This window comes from Drosophila santomea, chromosome 3L, assembly GCF_016746245.2.
Source record: "Drosophila santomea strain STO CAGO 1482 chromosome 3L, Prin_Dsan_1.1, whole genome shotgun sequence".
Taxonomy (NCBI): Eukaryota; Metazoa; Arthropoda; class Insecta; order Diptera; family Drosophilidae; genus Drosophila; species Drosophila santomea.
The window spans coordinates 20,945,873-20,964,111 of record NC_053018.2 but is presented as its reverse complement, the minus strand read 5'-3'; the positions used below and the strand labels follow the sequence as shown (position 1 = coordinate 20,964,111).

At 40.4% G+C, this 18,239-nt stretch overlaps 1 protein-coding gene across 4 annotated transcripts; it reads right to left on the bottom strand.

Moving 5' to 3' along the window:
• Nucleotides 1-1,211: 1,211 nt before the first annotated feature.
• On the bottom strand, nucleotides 1,212-18,097 carry LOC120449062 (potassium voltage-gated channel protein Shal). Of its 4 annotated transcripts, none has more exons than XM_039631357.1 (7): nucleotides 17,853-18,097; nucleotides 8,316-8,854; nucleotides 6,935-7,847; nucleotides 6,656-6,818; nucleotides 6,260-6,448; nucleotides 3,602-3,754; nucleotides 1,212-2,628 (listed from the first exon to the last, which is right to left on the bottom strand). In XM_039631357.1, exons 2-7 carry the CDS (start codon nucleotides 8,515-8,517, stop codon nucleotides 2,533-2,535), a joined length of 1,716 nt encoding a protein of 571 aa, XP_039487291.1. In that variant the 5' UTR covers nucleotides 8,518-8,854; nucleotides 17,853-18,097; the 3' UTR covers nucleotides 1,212-2,532. The 4 variants fall into 4 exon arrangements, 3 of the variants coding, with proteins under 3 accessions (XP_039487291.1, XP_039487292.1, XP_039487293.1); XM_039631358.1 differs by having other exon boundaries at nucleotides 17,864-18,097; XR_005616175.1 differs by lacking the exon at nucleotides 1,212-2,628 and adding an exon at nucleotides 5,507-6,056 and having other exon boundaries at nucleotides 3,651-3,754.
• Nucleotides 18,098-18,239: the final 142 nt, after the last annotated feature.

Genomic DNA, 18,239 nt, shown 5'->3' with positions numbered 1-18,239 from the left:
TATCAGCTTAAAAAAACTGCTTAAAATACAGCATTTGGGAACAATGGATAATAAAGTAAAAATATTTCTATTTGGCCAGAACGTGGCTCAGCTCCCAGCGTAGTTGCTTTCACTGCCAAGTTGAAGTTCACAGATCTCGACAACTCATAGGCATATGACTAACGACGACTATGCAAATTAGTTTGGGCCATATGCCTGGTTATCGCAGGCACAAAAAGCAAAAGCACAACTCAACATCTGTTCGCTCTGGGGCCAAAAGCAAATTGCTACGGCGACTCAGACGATCGTTTAGTATCGAAGCGTGTGGCATTATACCTACTGAGCATCCACTTACACTCCCGTAGCGGCTGTTCCAAAAGATATAGGGGCGATCTCTGGCCTGCTGCCTCGGAGCCTCGGAGCCTCGGATGCATATATACATATGATGATATAGCCGATGATGTATGGTGGGAATTTCCGCGACTTTTGCCATTCGATTGGTCGCTTTCAGATCTCTCCTACAAGTTAATATAGGCGTTGTCTCCGAGAGAGAGTTTTTGAATATAGTTAGACCCCATGGATGTGTTGGCACTAGGGTGGGCCTGGAATATTATTTTGGATATAAAATTATCTCACTTTTTGTTTCAGTTTTGGGGCCACTGTGAATTAAGGGGTTTATAAAGGGGATGTTTGAAGTTCAAATACTTTGAATTGTGTTTATTTTCAGAAGAAATAAAAAGTAAATGCAGTTATATTTGTTTTTGTTCCCCCGCAACATGGTGTTGTTTGTTTTCTACCCAAACTAGGAACTTACCAACACGGTTCACCCCAATACCTTCGTTCTAGAACCTAGATGAATCGTTGGGAGTATTGCATGTATGGTGGAAGTAAACAGATTTCTTTATTTTATTCATTATTAATCTTTAGCTTTTTCATTCTCAGAGACCCGTGGCAGAGTATTTGGTTTTGCTGTTACTCAATTCGAATTACATATCACTAAAAATCAAAAGAGAAATGTCGTCTTCCTCCATCGGATATGGGTTTCTACCCCGACTTTCGTTTATCTGATAGATTGGTTTTCTTTTAGAATATCGCTACAAGAGTTGGTTTTAGTAACCAAATTTTTGCTTGTCTTCTTGATGTGATTTTTGTATATTTCCGATCTAATCATAATCGCCTCTTTAGCGTTTTACTCACAGCTTCGTTTTGATTAACGAGAGCTGTGATTTTTGTAAGTTTAGCTTGTTCTTTTGGAAAATTATTAGGCAACTTAGAAAGTTAGAAACAAATAGGCAACACTATTATCGTATTCATCGCCGACTAATAATAATTAGAGTAATCATAATAAATGTATCATACATACATACAAGCTCCATATTTATGTTTTTTAAGTTGTTTACTTGAACTAATTTTAAATGTTTGATTTTAATTTAGAATTAATTAATATACTTTAAGTTGCTGTTAGAATTTGCTAAGAGTTCATTTAGTTAGTTAATGTTCCAATTCGTTAAAGCCTTTCCTACACACACATATACATTTAAATAGTTTTCTTGCTAACTTAGTTCTTGGAAGAAAGTTGTAATTTTTGTTTTTCAATAGATTTTGATTAGTTCATTTTGGAGTACATCGGATAAAAGGTTGAATGACGAACTGAAACCTCTTTGCTGTACACATAATTTATTGAGGGAAAATGAGGGTGTCACACAAATGCGGTAATGCTGACTGAGAGATCATTGCTGAAGTGAAAGAATAGGGAAGTAGTCGATGAAGATCACACCTACTAAACTACGGACCACTTAAAAAATACACGAATTCGTACTAATATCTTCAAATTTTTCTCGTAAACTTCCATTCCTTGATCGTTTCCTGGCTACACAAATCGTTTGCTGTTAAAATTGTTCTTTTGGTTTTTGGACTCTGCCCTTCGTCAGTTATAGATCCTATTCGCTAGATCTTTCGAGTTCTTTCTTCAACTATTTCGCCGGCTATGCTACTTTATGCTCACATTATTAAAACATACACAGTAAATTCCTCTAAAATGCTTCGGTTTCTGTTGTTTGCTGTTGTTGTCTTGTCACCTAAATAAAGTAAATAGTGTTGCATATTATTATAACTAATATTTGGTTTTTTCATTAACGGGTCTTCGCTAATCAAATCCGACATTGCCGCCGCAGAATCTGGGTTGGGCACTTTTATTTCATTTGTTACTTGTTTTATTTTATTTTAATGTGCCCTTTATACTTCACACATTCGGAGATGCTTTCATTTGAGTCTGCAATGGCTTGCATTTAATTAAACATTTTGCTCGTTAAACTCGAAAATCAGATTTTAGAGATTACAGTTGTATTTCGGCTTTAGTAATTCCTCGGGTCCATCAATTTTATATTTGGCGACTAAACACACACGACATGTCGTCTACAAACGAATTCAATTTAGTTTAAAAACTTTTCAAGTTAGACTAAACGTAAACGTAGATCATCTCGATCTGGATTGGGATGTGGCTGCGTCCCTGGCCAAGGATGTGCATCCCGACGCCAACCTGCTGCTGCCGGCTCAGAACGAAGCCTCCACCAGGTAGGTGCCATCCATGGGCTGATTGTTTTGGCTATTCTGAGCATTGCTGGCAGCTGGCATGTACTTGCCGCAGGCCTAAACAGAAACGAGAACAGACCAGAAAACGCATTAGGACTTTTACCGTTCGGGGTCAGACTTCACATGATTAATGATAGCTCCCGAAGCAGCCTGATGTGCCTACAACTAAAACAGAAGCTGGATCAAGATTCCATCCTTCTAAGAATATTTTTTTTTATTATTATTGCTTAGAATACTTTACTCAGATTTGCTATATTTTATTAGATGTTGCTGAAGTATCAAGGCTCAATAAATATTAAAAATCATATAAAAGAATTTGCTGATTTTAATTTTATTTAAAGATTTTAAAGAAATATATTTAAAAAATGCTCAATGATAAGGCCTACATAAATTTGTGTAATACACTCTTTAGTATACATTGTTTCCTTTACATTTGAATTTCATTACGTTACTATATACATTTAAATGCACTTAAGAGCCCAATACATTTGACTGAAATCCTGGAATTTTTATTTACATATTTCCATCAAAATTTTCGGTAAGCTGATACCAAATGTGTACACCATACATTCTACGCCGTATCTACACCCTTGATACATTTGAAAACGCAAAACTATAGCATACTTTTTGATGATTGACATGTAAAAACGGTATATTTGACAAAGGAAAAGTGAATATCAGAATGATTACTTCAGCATTTGCGTTTAGTTGGCATGGTAATCTAGATTATTTTATTAGAATGATTTTATTAAAATGATTAGAACGTTCATTTCCCTGAGATGCTCTTAAGTGATATCCTCGAGGATGAGTTGTTTCTTCTAAAGGTGAGATGAGGAAAATTACAAGAGTACAAGACCAACAGAGGTAACAAAGTCAACACACACAAACGGTATATAGTACTTATAAAGAGAGAGGGTTGCGGAAAGCGTTTTTGGACCCACCTGTAGGGGCACTCAACCCCTCGAGTGCCGGACAGCGGTAACTCGCACACTTCTCCCCCGTACAGGGTATGTCGGGGCGTATAGCTTACCTGGTAGCGCTGGGAGCAGCAGCGGCCGCAGCAGGACTGCAGCAGGCCGGCGGCACTGTTTGTCGAGTGGGCGGGACTGGCCATCGGGGACGGGGAGCCCGGCCTCTTGGGCTGGCCGTTAAACGGAATTTCTAACTCGACAAATTCTCGATCCTGCAGTTTTTGAGCATTGAGAGGTACAGCCAGAGAAGAATTTTACAAAGAGAAACGAAGAATACATAGAGTACAATGTTTTTCTTTTCTTTTTCAACAATTTTACAGTATGGAAATCTTGGGAGGGGGCTGGGTTTACACACACAAAACACAGGACTTAAGAACTAGGTTCAAGTACATACGCATTAACAAATACTTGGAGCGAGTGGGATAGGGGGAGGGGAAGTTTAAGATCGAGCGTTCTTGGCTCCTTCGAGTTTAAACAACAATTAAAACATTAAGCTGGTCTGGGGTACAAGTTATAAACATTTGAACGCTACAATTTGTTAATGTGAAATCGGGTGATATTCTTCTTGGTTTTCTTTCTTTTTTTATACTTTGCGGCTCCTAAGCAATGACAATTGTACAAAAACACGATGAGAACAAACTTTTTATCAAAACAGCCAGGGGCGGGGCAGCGGGCGAGCAATCACTTAGCGGAACGAGAGCGGTAAATGCGGGGCGGATCGGGGGGCAAGAGCGGAGGCTAGGGCGGGGCGGGTTCGTGGGCGTGGCAGAGCGGTACGAATGGAAAGCAAGCGCCAGCGAGCGACATTCGAGTGCGACTTTGGTTCAAAACGCGGCCGCGTTTATGGCCGCATATAACCGATTCTCGATTTATGACAAAACGCAATTTTATTGATTTGCTGCTTTTAGTAGAGATTTTAAGAGCTCATCAAGTGAAATTGGTTGCTGCTATGGCTAGAACACATAAAAAATAAAAATGGAAATGGTGCATAAAAATCGGTTATGAAAGCGGAGTGGGGAATCACTGAAAATTTTTATCAATTCTGTTAACTACACGGTAAAGTTAACACTTTAATTTATATTAGGAAAAGGAGTTATTAAAAATGGTGTTTTTAATTATGAAACTTGGTAATTCATTTAGCTTTGCTTAAAGCCTCTTCACAGTTCAAATAAACTGCAGTATTTTTTAATGCATAACAAATTGAAACCTTACCTACCGAAAACCCTTATAAAACTCTATTAACATCGAAATAATTTTCTGGCCAGTGTTTCCTCATTCTTGAACAATTCTATTGTTTTCCCTGCGTTTAAACAAATTGTTGTCTTCGAAAATAGCACAGCAATCTGGCCAAGAACTATCTTAAATAAAATGAGAATATGGCTCATAAAAAAATGGTTAATGCTGTGCCATTAAATGAAATGGGAATTTGCTCTCGATAAATTAGGCCTTACAAATTGTGGGTTTAATGGGCTTTTCATATCCACTAAGTGACTCTGCATTGTTCATGCCGATACTTCTCCTCACTTGATGAGCTCCTCTGGCATTTAAAATGTTTAGATTTTGATATGGTTTTTGGCCTTATGTTGACAGCAATCGATTGCATATGGCTAAATGGGCGTTTCTTGGTTTGAAATTTCTTGATAGCATGTGGGGGAGCATTCGCATATCGTTCGAACCGATTCTGTTCGGTAATGACCTATTCGAGGAACTTAAAACAGAACAGAGCGCATAGCATTCAACACCAATCGTTTTCTGTTACCAGAGGGTATTTAAAATCAACAAAAAACAACCGACAATCAACAATCAACAAAGATGAAACTAAAATCGAAAATTGGAAATTGGAAATCATAAAAATTAAGTGCAACGCGTAAACATGAACGAGATAGATAGAAAGGTAGATAGAGAGAAGGATAGAGAAAGATTGAAGAAAGAACGGAACTTAAATACAAACCGAAAGCACTTACTTTGGCGAATTTATATTCGTTTTTTCAGAGCATAGACATTGATATTCATTGCTTTTTATTTCTATGTTTTATATTTGCTTGTTTTCGAAGCCAGTTTGGGCTCAGACCGTGTGAAAAACATGACACAAATGGTAAACTTAGAACATACAACTTAGGACGAAATACAACAGATCCCACACAAACGAGAAATACCATAATAATGTACAGAAAACATATTTAAATAAAAACGATTAAATTATAACGTTTAACAAAAAATGCACACACAAAAAATGATGAATATTCGCATTCGCATTTCAGTTCAGTTTCTTTTTCTCTTGGTTTTCTGCGATTTTTGACGCTTATTTTGATTTATGAGAAGACGCGTCAGTTCTAAAACGCCCAACAACATATCCTTCGTCCTGCCACTTGCTGATTTTGCTGTCGCCACCGTTGATGTTTTTTTGGCTGTGGATGTCGCTCTCGTTGATGCCGTTGTCATTGCTTTCCTAATGAGCTTCTGGCAAACCTTACAATTTCTGACTACAACTGAGATGTTCAAATGTTGCTACATCTGTCACGGAGGAAAAACGAAAAATGTATAGAGACAGAGTGTGATTCGAAAGGAAGTAAATGAAGAGTTCAAATCATAAGTTCAAACACTGAGCGCGCAATCGAGTGACAATAATACGTATATCACATGTATGTATATATAGAGAGAGATAGAGAAGCTGCACTGCGAAGGACAAAGCTGCCCCGCACATCGCGTATACGCACCGTTGTCTTCTCCAGACATCGCAGCAAATGATGGTGCTGCAGCTCAAAGATGTCCTCGTCCCGATAGTTGTCATCCAGCTCGATGCCCGACTCCTGGGCCGCCCACCGGGCCTCGGCGGCCTTCTTCTTGCTGACAAAGGCGGCTCCGGACGAGGCCTTGGCAATGCGGATGCGCGCCAGGCGAGCTTTCTGCAAGGCCATAACACATAATGAGTATTTGTGGGTGGTGGCTGGCGTTTAGCTGGGATGCGCATGGAAAATTCGATTTCCAGGCTTCCAGATAAATTTCAACCGATTTAATATCAGTGCCACAAAAACTGGTGGAAAAATGCAAGTCTACAGTTTCTGTGACACCGACGGATTTTTCGCAATTTTTCCTGTTTCACAATGACTTACCCGCTGCGCCTTGCGCTTGTCCGCTCGCTGGTTCTGGTGATAGATTCTACTAAAGTTCGATACGATAACAGGTACAGGTAAGGCGATGACCAGCACACCGCTGAGCGAGCAGACGCCGCCCACAATTTTGCCAGCTATTGTCTCTGGCACCATGTCGCCATATCTGCGGCGGAAGAAGGGATTTCAGAATAAGAATAGATACGATAATGGGAAATGTAGGCGTTTCATTTGGAGGGAAAGTAAAGGACACATTTGTAACATCACTCTTAGTGAACTCACCCCAGCGTCGTCATTGTGACGATGGTGTACCAGAAGGCCGCCGGAATCGATGTGAAGTTGGTGCCGTTGACATTCTTCTCGGCGTAGAACATGACGGTGGCAAAGATGATAATGGCCATGGCCAGCGAGAAGACGAGGAAGCCCAGCTCGCTGGCGCAGGACTTGAGCGTGTAGCCGAGGATCCGGAGTCCTTGCGAGTGACGCGAGAACTTGAAGATGCGGAAGACGCGGAACACGCGCAGCGTCACAAAAGCTCCGCTGACGTCGTCGTTGTCGGTGATCCCTAGGCCAATGTAGTACGGCATAATGGCCACCACGTCGATGATGCTCATCACCGAGCGCACGAACTTGCAGCGATCGGGGGCGGCGAACAGCCGGAGTAGGTACTCCGCCGTGAAGATCATCACGCAGGCGGTATCCAGGCAGAAGAAGACGATCTTGTAGCGCTCGCCGCAGGGCAGAGTTCCTGCTCTGCCCGGCCGGTGGCCACACGGCACCGTCTCTACCACGTTGGCCATCACGGAGACGGCGATGAAGAAACCCGTAACATAGTAGAACACCAGGGCGCTCGTCGACGTGTGCGGATTCTCGAAGGCCCGCCACATCTTCTGGCGCATGTTGGTCAGCTGCTGCAGATTCTGATCCCCGTTCTCCGACAACTTATCGTCCATCAGCCGCTCCGCGTTCTCCCGCTTCCGGTCCCGGTAGTCCTCGTAGCAGCAGTCGCCTATGACATCCGGCATTATGCCAAAGAAGGCCAGCTCCTCGTCGTAGCTGGTGAGGCATTCGTGCTTCGGGTAATGCAGCTTGCCCGTCCGGTAGTAGTTCAGTATGTGCCGGAAGATGTCCGGATCCCGGTCGAAGAAGTACTCTTTGCAGTCCTCATCGTAGAAGAACTCCCTTTCATTAGAACCTGAATGTAAAAAATATAAGTGTGAATGAATATAAAGTAGTGATGCGAAAAGTTAATAAAGATAGTTTGCAGTTAGTAATACGGAAATCAATATCGAAGATTTTTACTAAATGAAAAAGATCTTGGGAGCAATTAGGTTTTTTCTTTTTAGAAAAAGATACATATGTGGAGAACAGAATTTTCACAAACGTTTTTTATTCGATTGGGCTGAATTTACTTTTTTTATTGGTTTTTTATCGTTCCAAGTGAATAATTTATTATCCAATCGTATTATTGTATACTGTTGTTAACTGTATAAGCTGTATAAACCAAATGAAGCCGAACAAAGCATTTTGTTTTATTTAATGCTATAAATCTGCGATTGGGAATCGAAGAACCAAGAGACTTAAAAAACTAAGCATTAGTTTGCATTGCATTTTTTGGTTTGATGCCTTTCAGTGGCTTGAGTAATATGATACGTATACGTACCTAAAAGGGTGTCCGGATACTTCTCCAAGGTATTCCGCCACGTCTCGAAGCGCCGCCCGGAGACGTTGATCAGGAGCTTCTCGTCGTCTGTTTTGCGGCGATCCTTGGGCATCGGGGGCGGTGGCAGTGGGTGGGTGGCTATCGGCACCCACCCGATGGCCGCCGCCCGGGCGAAGGGCAGCCAAGCGGCGACCGAGGCCATGCTGTGGGGTGGAATGTTTCAGTGTCCCGGCTGACAGTAGGGCCTTCTTTCCTGCGCTCCTCGCTGGGTTCCGTCCTTCGGCTGGCTAATTTCCTATATTATTTGGCAGTTTAGTGGGGATGGGGAGTCCGGTGATTAACTCCTATTTTAAAGCTTTCGTCCGCCGCCCGTCCTTATTGTGGTGCGAGTGCATGTTTGCAACTTCTGGCTAGCTGTGTTTTATTGCTTGAACTTATTGCTGTCATTTTGCTGTGGCTGCTGCTACTTTTGCTCTTAATCGTTCACTGCGGGGATATGAAAAGTTTCTTGTGTTCTCCAGTTGTGTTGATGTGCAGCACTGCAAGAAAGTGAAAAAGTTCGTCGTACTTTATCTCAAGTTTGTGGAGGAAACGCGGTTGGTATGCAAGTTTAAATTCTACAAAAAGTTTTTAAGACACACTTACAGCACACACGCAACTAACTGAGAGACGAAATTTTTGCTGTAGTTAAGCACTTTGTTTGCCAAACTTAAGTCCGACTAATATCTTGATGGTTGTTAGTAAGCTATATATTAAAAAATCATATTGTTTGATTTACAAAAATGTCAAGAGAGACGAGACAATACAATAAATCGTATAATTACAACAACATTTTTGAAATTATTATTTTAACGACGAATGCCTATGCAGAAATACTTAAATATGTTGTGCACAAAAACCCAAGATTACCCATAAATCCCACGCAAATTCCCAGGGACCATGTGTATAGCAATCGGTTAGGGTTCGCTGAATCGAATTAAAACCACCTACTATTAAATTAAATGCAACCAATTGTTTGAAATTCACTTCAATCGATTCCTTAAGTTTATGGGGAATCCCAAATGCTCGTAGTATTGTCTTCCCTCCGCGTCCGGTGGATTTTCCGACTTTCTCGAAGCATAAATATTATCATAAATCTGGGGGAACAGCCCCCGAGCACAAACTACCACACACATCGGCCCACTCCTCAATTTCTCGCTTCACTTGTTTACATTATCATTTTATCCCCCCACTCCCCCGCCTCCTACGCCTCTGCGTATACATGATTCACGGATTCACGGCAATCGACAGACAACGCCATTCAATGCGTTTTCAGCAGCGCTCTGTCTAAATATTTAAACAAGCCAAACAGAATCGAGCCAACTGGAGCGCAGGGAGGGCCGTGGGTCCGTCAGCTGGGACCATTATTATGGCTAGAGCCCGAGGAGTGAACGACCATCCGATGGTCTTCCATCTGTCCACGTCTGGATGGATCTGGTTTGGGAACGTACTTTTGGAATAGTGGAAACATTTTCCATCGGAAAATAGGAAGAAGGATATAACAGATCAACAGGTTAAAAAAAAAACTTCATTCTAAGAGGTAACAAATAAGTAGCAAACGCGTTGTGTTACATAAAGTTCTGGGATCTACATTTGTGACGAAAAATTATCTTACGTTTGACTGGGCAGATGCAATATATGACATTGTACTCATCCCATTGTCGGTTTAATAGGACGATAAATGCAGAATTTGACTAATTTGTGTACTTTTCATAGCCATCTGCACACTTTTCTGGTGCCCTTCGCCACTACTTTAACAACAGTGCGGAGTGACAGAACAATGGTTTAATATATTAAAAATTAATTAATTAGTGCAAGAACCAAACACGAATATCCTATCAAACACTTTTAATGGGTCAATGAATTCCCACTACCCATACTAAGGCGTTTCACTGTGTATTATTTGTTTTCAGTATGGCTTATATGTACCATGCTGAAATTTTAATCTGTTTTAGAATTTTCCATTGCATTCCGTTTTGAGTGTTCGCGAAAGATTGGGCGAGATGCGTGGGTGCCTTGCGTGCCTTTCTTGCTAAGTTTTGCCAGTCGCACAACAAATTTATGTGCATTTCAATGGACAGTAAACACCCAGCAAAATCTTCCTTAGGCCACAAGTCATATTCCAAACAACAATTAGAACGCAAAAAGTTGTGTGTCTCTCATTTGGCCTTGCGTCCACTTCTTGGCTACAAACCACGCACCCAACTAACCACCCAGCTGGGAACTGTGACAAAAAGTCATCTGTTTCCATAAATGTCAGGGCTTGGAATGACTCTTGAAGTCTATATAATGTGTTTCTTTGATTTATACAATATTTATGGCTGTGTCTTTAGTTGTGTGAATGGCGCGGCCACGATTGTTACTCCATTGCTCCGTAATTCCGGCCAAGAGCACATCAATTGCACTGCCAGAAAATGCGCCCCCAATGAATAAGTGTATTAAAAACAAGAGGGAAAGCCAGCCTCGCATGTTGATGCTTATATAACGATGGTTAGAAGTAACGAAACTACGATATTTTTTCAAATATTTAATCTAATCAATTAATCTTAGGCAGTTTCTATAGCAGCTATGTGATCAAAATAAAACCAAAAACTCGTTGTGATCCAAAGCAACAAAAGATATATTTATTCGTATTAGTATGTCCTACTTTCAATAGAAAACAGACTTCTTAAAAAGTTGTATGCAGATCGCGATACAACTTGGAGACTAGTTAGCTTAGAATTGAACGAACAGATAGAGAAACAGTCAAGGATATATCGATTTGGCTGTTGATACTGATGAACAATATATATACTTTTTCCCGTGAAAAGGTTCTGACTTGTAGTGTAAACTGAGTTATATGATTTCCCAACCATTTCCCTGCAGTAGCCATATGACTCTTCGATAAGTAAAAGGTGAATTTGTATCAGGTTAAAGTGGTTGTGGCGTTTGTCATTCGGCGTTGCCATAACAATAGCCATTAGGAGTTATTAGTTTGCTGACTGGAAACCAGTGAGACACGACTCGGTCACAAAAAGGTTGTCGATAGTTGAAGGCTAAGGTTAGACAAGGTTAGCTCAAGTGATAGATGAGAGTTGGGTTGGGATGGACTGGGTTTGGTTTAAGTCATGAGTATTTGCAAGCAGTACATGCAAAATAGGTATTACGGTCTCAGTTTGATTGATAGCTGCGACGCATTGTTTGAGCTGCATATTTGTTATCATCATTTGCAAAAAGGTTATAAAATGTACTTATTTAAAAAAAATGCAGTAAAAGCTACAAATTAAAATATGCTCAGTTCACCCAGCGCATCATATCACACAATACGCAAACAAATTTTCCGTCCATTAAACGTTGAAGAGTCAAACAAACCGAGAGATTCAACCTTGCATGGCACTCCCACAAATCCCACACCCTATAGAGGCACCCACCACACACACCAGCACCTTTTGAAACCCAGCTGAGTGTCAGGCCTTAATGTTTTAATGCCGCATTATCCTATCAACAATTTTCCTCTATATATTGACGTTATTCTTGTTCAAAGACGTACACGGCAAAAATTCACAATTACGGAAAGACAATTTTGAAAAAAAGAAACTGTTTTTGCTAAATTATCTTGTATTATTGTGTCAGGTGTATTGAAATCGTTTGAAATTATTTGTATAATAATAATCTTTCCAATTTCAGAGATAAGTCTAGCCTAAATAGTCTAAGCCTAAATTCTATGATATAATAGCAATAGTTTTTAAAAAATAACTCGTAATATTGAATTTTAAACAAAATGAAAGGAAATGACTCAATCAAATCCGAGAATTGTTTTTTATTGTCACATAAATATAAGACGAAATTACTAGAAAATCAGAGTATTAATCTTTAACTCTTACCTATATTTATAGAAGCGAATTTGAAACTTATTATTTCATTTTTTTATATGTATTATGAAATGGAAAATGTTTTTATATGTAAACGTTTTATTTTCTCATTTCTCATAGTGTGCCTGTTGTCGTTGACCTTGCTTTTGTAGCTCGCATTGTGCGAAATGGAAATTAATCAATGCTGTTTGCTTTGCTCTCCTGATCCGTCCCACGTCCACCCAACACCAACCACACCCCACCACCCAACGCCCACCGCCCACTCCTGACGTTGATGATGATGTCTGGGTGTTGTTGGGCAATTCAAGGATAACTTCAACATCGCCATCAGGCAAGCGTATTCAGGATCAGCGTATTCGGTGGCTGGTGTGAGCCTGCCATCAAAATAAATTGTCAAACAGCCAACGAGGTGGCAAGGTCGGTGGGGGGGTGGTGGTGACCCGTCCGGCTGTCCAGTGGAAAACACCTTGGCGCCAAACGGGGCTGCTGAATGCGACTTCCGCCTGCTGCCGAAACAAAGGCGCCACATGTCCCTATTATATTTATTCGCCCCACCCTGTGCTTCCATTAATTATTTGCATAGTTTATTTTAGTTTTGCGTGGCGAGGGGCTGCCTAATTATTTGCCAGTTAGTTGGCTGCTTTTAGTTACATTTCGTCTCAAGGTTTCACTTTTCTGGGGGACGGCAAATACCCCAAAAACAGAACAACAGCAGCGACAACAAAGCACCTTTCATCTCTCGTCATAATGATGTGGATCCATCCATCCATCCATTCACCCATCTGTCCGTCTATCCATCCATCCATCCATCCATCCATACCCTGTTCCCTACAAACAACAATGTGAGACTTTTTCAGTTTTCATTTGAGTGGGAGTATTCGGACTTGGTCTTGGAACTGTGACAGGCATTATAAACATTTCAATCAGAAAATATCGGATTTGCACTGAATAAGAAGGTGAGCAAAATGAACTCCCGGTAGAATTTCACCCATCAATCAACTTCGGTCTAAGAACTTCTCAGTCCGAAAGGTCACTGTACATAATTAATGATATATTTTTTATCAGTGAGAAGATCTATTGAATCGATTTTCTACTGAAAACCACCTAACAAAGCGTCTCTAAGACTTATGATTTACAAAAAATGGTTTCCTTTCAAAAAATAGTACAACATACAAAAGTTCAAAAGATATTGTTGTTTAACACTCCGAAAATAAGTAGAACCACAACATTCTTTAAAAAATGAATACATTCTAAAACGAAACAATCATTAAACCGCTTAGAAAATGAAACAGTATTGTTTTGGCAAATTAAGATTGCTCTTACATGTTCAAGTAATATTGTTTACTATATATACTCTACTACAAAGAATATACCACCATCATGTCACAGTGCTCAGCATAAATATAGCATACTTTTCTGACCTTCAGCATGGGAATAACCATATCAATTTACACTTCGGAGCCTTCATAATCATTATCTATTAATGTTGGTTTCAGGGCATATCAGCTTCGCCGCCATCTCAGTCGTTTTTTCCGCCCTTGTTTGTGTTTCCTGACTGCCCGTTTTTTTAATGTTTATTATTTGTTTTTGTTTATTATAAAGTACAAACGGGCAGGCGGACCAGACCACCCACTCGGCCCCGAGACCATTCCATTCCATTTGGGGGCCCCAAATGCTAGTTAGGCATTAATGTACGGAGCACACGAAAAATCTACGGAAATCCTGTAAATTTTCCATGGCGTCCATTGCGTGGGGCTGCGTTATTATGGCGGCTCGACTTTGACTTTCTCTTTTTCGAGAGGGCTCGAAGCGGAAGTCATTTTCGCGAAAAACAGAGGGGAGGAAATCCACGGGCAGGTTGAACACAACTGCAACTTTGAGGCAAAATGCGAATCAAAAAGAAATGGAAGCGTTTCCAGATCATAAAAACAATTTTATAGCCTGGTGGGCATTTCAGTTTTGTATTTTTATTGACAATAAGTTAACAATGTTTACGTTTAGTTGTGTGTTGTTTGGGCTATTTTTAAGCCATCACAACAACCTCCTGACCAGACCAAAAATACTCGGCGTTTTCCCAACTGCTTTAAATTTCCCCCATTTCCCCGCGTCGCTTTTCTTTTGTTTACAAGTAGTTTTTTCGTTTTGTTTTAATTTGTTTCATCGGCTTAATGAAAAATGAGAAATATGTACTATTGAGCAGAGAAGCGCGAGAGAAGGAGAGAACGAGAGAAAGGGAGAGTGGTGAGAATCTGACTTTCTCTGCGCCTGCTCATAGGACCCTTGGGTTTTGGATATGGGTTTCGGCTTAGGGCTTGGGATCCGGACTGGGATTGGGATTGGTTCGCATTCGTGTTTGAGTGCGCCCTTGCCCTCGCCGTCGGCCCAACATCAAAAACATTTCGCCATTTGTCTCTGTGAAGCCCTGTGAAAATTTTATAATTTTCCTTGTACTTTTCACTTTTGCCAGTGAGTGTGTCGCCACGCTTAAGTAGGGTCTTATGTATCCTCCCACCAAGAATCCAATTGAAGGTGTCTCCTTAAATAAGGTGTCTATTTGGCAAGCATTTCAAAGAAACTAATTCGGTTTAGTGGGGCCTTTTCCCCCATAGAAATTAAATCGGTTTTATACACGATTTATTTTCAATCACCAGAGCTCTATAAATATCTCTGCTGCAATATTGATCCTACACACACTGCACTGCATTTTGGGTCAACAGATTGATCTTTGCCTCCGAGCAAACTAATTATGTTAAATTCATGCCATATGATTTGATTGATTGATTTTAAAATTTACACTTCGAATCATAATCAAATGTGGATTCTAAAACCATTATTCGGATTAAAATTGCATTTAAGTATCCATAACATAGCTGTGCAAAAAATCTTTCAGATATCTCAGTAAAATCATTAAATAAAACAAAAAAGGTTAAAACAAAATAAATAAGCAAAGAAATTAATTTTTAATTGAATCATAAACATTGCGATGGTGGCCATAAATTCAAACAAAGGCTTGCATTTAATTATCCGGCAACTGATGCATGGTCAATTAAAATCATCTCAATCTGGAAACAAAATACCATTATTTCAACCATATTTGTTTGCAATGTCAAGAAAAATATTGACCAGCTTTCAGCATCCTTCGCATATTAATTTTTTTTGAGTCGCCCCACACTGCGTATGCTTATTATTAATTTACGCATTGCCCATACGTCATGTAGTGCCAGAGGGCAATACAAGAAAAGGCCGAATGCGTCGACAACAATTCGATTACAACGTGATTTATTATTTAAATTGCATGCTCGGAAACAAATATGGACAGAAACAAGAAGCAGCAAGGGTTGCTGAAAATTGAGGAGCTCAAAGGCATGTGCACTTGAAAAAGTCAACCAAAGGAACTATTCATGCTTTCAAATAAAATGGATTCCATATTCAACTATTACATATATTTTTTAAACCTCTTCAACTTTAATGTATAAGAATTGAAATGTATCACAGATATTTTATACCTTCTTATTATTTATTATTAAAAATATTGTGTACCCACACAATTTATAGGATCTGTATGTAATCATTTTATCCATTTCAAAATGAATAATGTTTATGGTTAAGCTCGTTTTCTCAACTTCAAAGCCAAATTCAAAAGTTACGTAATAGAAGGAAATGTCGCGAAGCGGGATGTTTAAAGGATCAAACTTGGGAGTTTCCGCTGTTCGCATTAATTGCAAAAGACATAAAAACTTTATAGAGTCTTGCTTATCAGTTGGCCAACATCGTCAGCTGGAAGGGCTGCAATGTACCGAATCCACCACCAGCTCCGAAAAACTTTTGTCCTGATGACCATGGCAAGCAGAACACCAGGAGCAGTTCAGGGGGATGCGGCCATGCGGGGCGTCCAGTGGACGTGCAAGTGGCCCAGAGAGCCAAATCCTGGGTAGCCCTGGGTGGGTGGTTCGGGTAAAAGCGGTGGGTGGGAGGATAAGGCCAATGGCGTAATTTATGTAGGCCCGCTAAGCCTTTCCATGCGTAAAATGTGATTATATCTGCGAATAAATACGCGTACAACTGTGACCACGTACGGGATTGTGTACTATATGTGCTTATTGGGGTGTAAGAAAGTAGCAAAATAAAATACTCTTCAATTTAATTCGCCCCAAAAAGAATATGACAATACTGATAAATATTACTCAGATCGCATAGAATTTCTTAAGACTTAATCCAAAAGTGATAAAAAAGAACCGCATTAAGGTGTCCACGTGCATTAAGCTATAATAAAAGTGTAATTGTAATCCAATGATAACAAAGCTGCTGGATTTGCGGCAGCTGCGCTGCAACTGCGCTGCCTCAGCTGCATTAAGCGCGTCATCAAAGAAACACACACAGGCACACCGCACACACACACACACAGAGATTAAGCCATGGTGTGAGTGTGCTTGCATCGGTGATGCTGGTACGAGTATAAGTGCAGCTTTGTTGTTGCGCCAAAAACCAAGCCAAGGATTTTTCGCACATTTACGCCAACAAATGGACTGCAGCTGCTGCACTGGGCAAAAGGATACATATTAGATATCATTGTTATATTCATTAATATAGGGAAAACAAAATCTAAACATTTAAAGATAACACAGTTAAAAGCCAAGAGCTTTTTTGGCTTATAACTGAAATATGTTCAACGAACTTTATCGTCAGGTTAAAGATTACTATAATAAATGCCGTAAAGCGTAATATGAGTACTTGAATCTGGCTATATTATAATGTTAAGCGCAGACTATATTATAAAAGTATGAATATTCAAGTACGCGAAGTACTATAATTTGTGGAGTAACGTTCTATTTATCACCCTAAAAAGCTACAAATACCGGGAAGTAAGGCCTATTTTTTCCCAGTGTCCTGTTTGCTCCTGACTGCCTCGCTTTCTCTTTCTCTCCTACAGACGACCTTCATTTTAGTGGGGCCGACCGTTATATTTTTTGCGTGCCTAACGCTTTTTTACGTGTTATGTTGTCCCTCCATTTTTACTGGCCTGCTGGTCAAATTAATATCCTGAGTGGGGGTGCATGTATGTGTGTGTAGTGTGTATGGTCGATTTAAATAGGCCAACTATGCAGAAACAACAACTTGTTGTTGGACTGCAGGCACGCCATAAGGTGCAATTAAAAAGCATATTTTAAAATGAGCTAACCACATGGCAAGGACATATGCGGCTATAACTGGATGTGAATTTCTACACTTATTTTCCCTCTGAATATTCTGTTATTTTTTACGGCTGTTGTTGCTGCAGAGAGAACGACAGCAACAACAACAACAGCAGCAGCAACAACATTCGCGGATACACACATTTTCACAAATCAAAAAAGCAAACGAATATTGCCACACAAACACGCACACTCCCACACACACAAGCACACACACACACATGGACAAGAGAGACAGACAGGAAAAATCTCTCATTTTTTATGGATTTTCTGGGCAGGCAATCTGCTTTTGCTGATGTTTGATTAAACAATTGCTTTATGGTGTTTTAATACTCCTGTTGACTTTCATCTGCCCATCATCAGCCCCGCATTTCGCTGGGAAATTCAGGAAAACTGTTTACACATACATACGCACGCCATTCGGTTTATTGCATTTTACACTTGTCGCCTCTTACACTATTCCCACCTCCTCCGCCTCCTTCCGTCAGCCGCACATTTTCCGAACTACTGCGTGTACATTTTCCACGCTTTCAATCCGGGAAATTCGATGCTGGCCCTCCTCTGTTTTTGGAAAAACTAATTTTCTGACACTTTTCTCTGCCTTTTCTGCACGCACGGGGCCCACAAAAAACTTGGCCCAAACTGCGTCCCGCTTTTTGCTCCGCTCGGCTTTTTCTTGGGGGCGTTCAGACAAACAGTTCTCGACAAACTGAAAGTGAAAAGTAAATGCAAAAGCGCCAGCGCCTCCGACAGTGGGTAATTTCGCTCGGAGCATACGAGTCCGAACCCAAATCCGAACCAGAATCCGGGACAGCAGCGAGATACTCACGGCGTCGGCGCAC

Excerpts from the sequence above, each read along its gene's own strand:
- LOC120449062 (XM_039631357.1), bottom strand. The coding sequence starts at position 8,517 with ATGGCCTCGGTCGCCGCTTGGCTGCCCTTCGCCCGGGCGGCGGCCATC. Across the intron at positions 6,449-6,655 it reads ACAAGCGCAAGGCGCAGCGG|AAAGCTCGCCTGGCGCGCAT; the intron begins GTAAGTCATTGT and ends ATGGCCTTGCAG. Across the intron at positions 3,755-6,259 it reads GATGTCTGGAGAAGACAACG|GATCGAGAATTTGTCGAGTT; the intron begins GTGCGTATACGC and ends CAAAAACTGCAG.